At 54.9% G+C, this 5,446-nt stretch overlaps 1 protein-coding gene across 1 annotated transcript in view; it reads right to left on the minus strand.

Annotated features, from left to right (window-relative positions):
- The window catches only part of LOC104530635 (MAP kinase-activated protein kinase 2), a 7,025-nt gene extending 2,125 nt beyond the window's left edge, over positions 1 to 4,900 (minus strand). Inside the window, exons 1-5 of the mRNA XM_029086814.1 lie at positions 4,847 to 4,900; positions 4,278 to 4,417; positions 1,864 to 1,928; positions 1,015 to 1,094; positions 780 to 906 (exon numbers count right to left, since the gene is read on the minus strand). Coding sequence (XP_028942647.1) covers positions 780 to 906; positions 1,015 to 1,094; positions 1,864 to 1,928; positions 4,278 to 4,417; positions 4,847 to 4,900 — 466 coding nt within the window. The remainder of the gene's footprint in view (positions 1 to 779; positions 907 to 1,014; positions 1,095 to 1,863; positions 1,929 to 4,277; positions 4,418 to 4,846) is intronic.
- Between the last annotated feature and the right edge of the window lie 546 nt (positions 4,901 to 5,446).

The raw sequence follows: 5,446 nt of genomic DNA on the forward strand, positions 1-5,446 counted from the left end.
TGAGAACCCTTTCAGGAAATAAATTCTTCCTCACATCCCATCTCAACTGCCCTGGGCACAACTGGAGGCCATTTCCTCTTGTCCTGTCACTTGTTCCTTGGTTGAACAGACCCACCCCCACCTCTCTCCACCCTCCTTTCAGGGAGTTGTAGAGAGCGAGAAGGTCTCCCCTCAGCCTCCTTTTCTTGAGACTAAACTGCAGTTCCCTCCGCCACTCCTCATAAGACTTGTTCTCCAGACCCTTCACCAGCTTCTTTGGACACACTCCAGCACTTCAATATCCTTCTTATAGTGAAGGGCTCAAAACTGAACCCAGCACTCGAGGTGCAGCCTCAGCAGTGCAAAACACAGACACTGGAGCTGCTGAAGATGTGCCTGCAGCTCCAGCAGCCTCAGCAGCCCTGCTCAGAGCAGCTCAATTGCTGCTGCACGGGTTCCAGCACGGCCACGCAGGCAGCAGAGGCAGGATCAGTGGGGGTTGGTGCCCAGCACAGCACCAGGGTGGCTGTGGCACCAGCACCCAACATATGGGCTGCACACACCAACACCATGTTCAGAGCAGCCCATCCTGCACGCACCAGCCAGCAGCAAACACAGCACCCACCTGCACCCAAAGCAGCCCCCAGTCCCAAGCATCCCAGACAGGAGTCACCTGCGCTATGACTGAAGCTCCAGGCTGGCTGCAGAGATGATGGGCTGCACATGGCCACCGTCCAAACCTCCTCAGCTCTGCCCCCCAGCCCTGCAAAGCTGCAAGCTCAGACTTCCCAGCCACTTACCTACGTAGTACGGGGTGTAACACGGAGTGGCCAAGGAATTGTGTGTGGTGGTTTCTTTAGCAAAGCCAAAGTCCGTGAGTTTTAGCACAGCGTTGGGCCTTTTGGAGGTGTACAAGAGGTTTTCAGGCTGTGAAAACACGAGGAAGAAGAAGTGAGCAGAAGAGCTGGAGCAGCCTTGGCATTGCCACAGGCCAAGAGGGGCTCAGCACCGCCGGGTGAGTGAGCAGCACGGTACCTTCACGTCCCGGTGCGCGATGTTGATAGAGTGGAGGTACTGGATGGCTTCCCCAATGCTCTTCATTATCTCTGAAGCCTCTGAAGCAGCAAAAAAAACCCCATCAGAAACTTTGATAAGCAAGTTAAAACAAGCACCACTCCCTGGGTTACTCTACAGACCAGAAGCCAAAGAGCTTGGCTGAGGCCAGAGTGGTTTCCCCTGCCCCAGATCCCCCTTCCCAAGCAGGGTCCCCACCAGCACCCATCTCTGGGTCAGGAGCCTGCACCAAACGGGAGAGGAACTCCCAGGAGGAGGGATGGGGCAGGCTCCAGCTGCTCATCCCAATACCCAACTATACAAGGCCCCAGGAGGACTCATTCTGGGGTGGGGGGGAGGTTGACCCAGCCCCCACTACCACCAGGGACCCCAAATTGCAGAGAAACCAGTTAGGAAAGCTGTTCCCCATTGAATACAGGGGTAACAGGCTCAGGGTTTGGGTTGCGAGGACACTTTTCCTGAGCACAGGAGCAGAGGGGATGAGATTCATGAGATCTCAGAGAATCACAGGACTTGGTGCTCATTTTTTGGAAGGGGGGGGTGGGTGTTTCTGAAGGTCATTGAAGCTCCTGCCTGTGCTGGAGTGGGATGGAGAAAGCACAGGGGCAACTCAGAAAACATCCCCTAACCCTGCTCTCAACTGAGCAGGACAAGCAGGGCCACTCTAACCCACATTCCTCATTCCCCAAGAGCAAAACCCTCCTGGGGATTCAAAAGAGCGATTGAGGGAACGAGCTGGACCAGAGACACTCCTATAAATAGCAAGAAATGGCCCAATGACAAAGGCCCAGGTCCCCATGGGTTCCATACCCCGTTCTGTGAAGGCTTGGTCTCCTCTGTCTTGAATTCGGCTGAAGAGCTCCCCACCATCCAAGCTGGAAGAGAAGCAGGAGGCATTAGATGCTGCAGCACCCGTCTCACGCCGACACAAGCGGTACCAAAACCTCTGATGCTCAGTCAGGAGCTGCACAAGCTCAGCAAGAAACAAACCCCTTCTCCAGCCAAGCCCTTGGGTCGGTGCTTCTGGGCATGGGGCATCTCAGAGCCTCCTCCTTCCAGAAATGAGCGGGGCAAAGGCTTTGTGCTGGCAGCAGAGACACCGGGTGTAAGCGGACGTGGTCTCCCCACAGAAAGACATTTACAGTAAAGACAGCAAACGTGGCTCGAAGGTGGTGAGAGCGCTCCCAGCACGCCTGGCCTCATTTAGCTCACAAGGCAACCACCTCCTCAGGGTGCTAACCCCGTGCAGAAGTGCTGAGCAAAGATCACAGCATGGCTGAGGCATCAGCGGCACCGACACGGGCTCACCCATGGGATGAGGGACACAGAGACCAAATCCCACCGCAGCAGAGCAAGCTCTCATGTAAGGTGGTGAAGGACCATGGAAACCTTGGCCTGGCTCCCTCCCCAGGTACCCTAAGGAAAAACTTGTCTCCCAGAGAGATCAGGGGTGAGATCAGGGATAATTCTCCACAAGACAGGGATAACAGTGCTTCCTGTCCCTGCCTTATCTAGCTCAAGCAGAAAGGGTTTCAAGCTTTCCCAGCACAGACAACATCTCCTGCCAGTGCCTTTGATATTCGCTGGACACCTGTGATACAGAGCACACAGCCACTGGGGCCATCGCCACACGGAGCACACGAGGAGACACACCGTGCTCACACCAAAGTCACACGCTGCCTTGTGATGGGTGTTACACCCCGAGCATCCCTGAGACCACAGGGAGCGACCGCAGAGACGCGCTGCAGGGAGCTGCTGTCACCCCAGGGACTCCTTTCCCACCCTTCAGCTGCTGCTTTCTTCCCACACAAGCCAACACGTCGCACAAACCTTCCCCATCCCCAGCTGCCCAGCATCCCGGTGCTGTTCTCAGGAACCTCTTCCCACACAAGAGCTGCTCGGGTGGCTGCTGTGCTGCCCACCCAGTGATATACAAAGGTTTAAATTCTAAGCCTTAAATTAAAGTTGACTTTTGAGTGAACTTCCCAACCTGTACCATAGTAGCATGAAATGCGACCATGAGATTCTTTTCCCGACCTTTATCACATCAGCATGAAAAAAAAGACCATGAGACTTTTCCTTCTACAATCCAAAGCCAGGTGCACAACACCAAAATAGCAGCTTCTTGGACATATCTCAGATCCTGGCCAAATCCAGGATGTGCCCATGTGAAGTGAAACTCACCCACCAGACGTTCCTGTGCCTTTCTGGCTGTGTAATTTGTTTGGTTGTATAAAAGCAGGACCCTCTCGCAGCAAAGATGGAGAGCTCACCTACGAGTGGACACTCCCTAGGACTTCCCAATTGCCAAGGAAATGCTCTCCAGATCCTTTGCTGTGACAGAGCTCCCCAACTGATGCACAGATCTGGATGATGATCAGTATTTGGGCAATTAGTGATGAATCTTTCTTAATCACTGTGCTTTCTCCTATGTCGTAATGATCAGGTGCATCACCCTCTAACTCTGTACCTTGCTGCTGCTTCTTTTTTCCCCTGTTTTAAACTAGAGTAAAATAAGTTTGTTTCTAGTATTAAGCTGGTGTCTGTGTCCTTTTTGCCAGCCCCATCAACTGGCAAAACACCCCAGTGCTGCTCGCCACGCTCCTCACACCCGCTGCCCCACCAGGCGACCTACCGGCTTGCCAGAGGAGAGGTTTTGGCAAGGAAGCTGCATCAAATCACAGCTGCGGTTGGGATGTGGTTTCAATACTTTCCCCTTCATTCCTCCTCCTCCCCAGGTTATATCAAACATCTACCCGAACCAGAGCCGCTCAACTGCTGCTGCAAGAGGTGCAACGGGGCAAAGAGATGCATCGGCTCGGCTCGCGCTGCCCAGAAGATCCCACCGCAGGCTGCTGGGGTGCCAGGAACCCGCTGACTACCCCGACTTTCCATGGCCAAAGCGAGTTTGGTTATGATCGATCTGCAGTGAGAACCACAGGCCTGAAGCCTCCCAACACCGAGTGAGTTCTCAGAATGACTCAGAGCCAGCGCGGCTCCTGCCGTCCCTCCAACGCCAGCGGTGCAGCACCTCTTCCAGGGTCTGCATCCCTACGGCTCCTAGCTGCTTCCCTCAGCACAGCAGCTCCCCAGGGTCCCCAGCACCCCGACAGCTGTGCAGGAAGGTACTCACCCCACTTTTGTCATCACCCCACCACCCCACAAAGCTGTGGTTGCTCCTGTGGGGAGAGCCCACCCACAGTGACACCACATCGGGGACTCACCACTCCATGACGATGAGCAGACACTTCCTCCCCTGGTAGAGGTTCTCGTAGACGTCCATGATGCGGACGATGTGCGCGCACTGTGATGCCCTCCAGTGCAGCTCCACTTCCCTGCGGGCCTTCGGGCAGTCCTGCAGCATCTGCCAGAGAAGCGAGACCCCATCAGCCCTGAGACCCCTGGGAGAGCTGAGCTGCTGGCACAGCACCCACCCGAGAAGATACCGGGGCGAAGGCCGAGCGTGGGTGCTCTCTGCAGGAGGCATTGGTGTCAAGCCGAGCTCCAGGGTGTGCTGTGCAATGCCTCCATCCCCATCTAGTGGGAAGAGCATGAAGCCATTTCCTCTCATAAGCTTCTTGTGTCCCTTCCAAAGCTGGTAGAAGCTTATCCCAGCTGCCTGTCACCTCCCTGCCCTCCGAGATGCCTCCCTGGTGCCACCAACCAACAAGAATTCCCACTGCATTTATCAACAAGCTTCTGCATGCTGGTACCTACATTACCGCACCCTTGGGTGCCACCAAGCATCCTCACCCTCCTCTTTGCATCCCTGGCAGTGTTGCCCACCCATCACCTCCTGTTCATCATCCTTCTCCTGCATGGGACTGGCAGGACCCTCCTGCTCCATGCCCTTACACACAGAAAGGGCACAAAAGCACCCACACACGGCACCAGCACCCAGCCACGCGTGACAAAGCAAACAGCCAGATGTTCCCTAAATAGCTTTTCTCACAAGCAGCAGCAGCAGCTCTTTAATGAGGCCCTTGCCCTTCCCAGAGACAACTCACAGTTCCCAGGTGCAGGAAGGATTTGCTCGTCTGCTACAGACTATTAATTACCATGTTTGTCAGGATAAACAACCAGCCTTAATTATTATAGTCCTAAATATAGAGCAAACAACGTGTCTATCTTGAGTGCAGTTCAATTTCCTTCCTGTCTCCAGTAGCTCTTGGGGCCAGGCCGGGCAAAAAACCCACTGCCCCTGCCCCAGAGAGGGTCTGCACCTCAGGGCAGCCGTGGGTGGGAAACACATCTCACTCCCCATGTGCAGGAAACATCAGGTTTGCTCATTTTACCAAGAGAGAGACAGAAAGGTGCTTCTCACCCCTCTGCCCTCTCCCAGCCGAGCTCCTGGGGCTGCCCAGCAAAGGAGCATCAGTCTCTGGGTGCTTGG

The sequence above is a fragment of the Antrostomus carolinensis genome, unplaced genomic scaffold, assembly GCF_000700745.2.
Source record: "Antrostomus carolinensis isolate BGI_N321 unplaced genomic scaffold, ASM70074v2 scaffold4859, whole genome shotgun sequence".
In the NCBI taxonomy this organism is placed as follows: domain Eukaryota; kingdom Metazoa; phylum Chordata; class Aves; order Caprimulgiformes; family Caprimulgidae; genus Antrostomus; species Antrostomus carolinensis.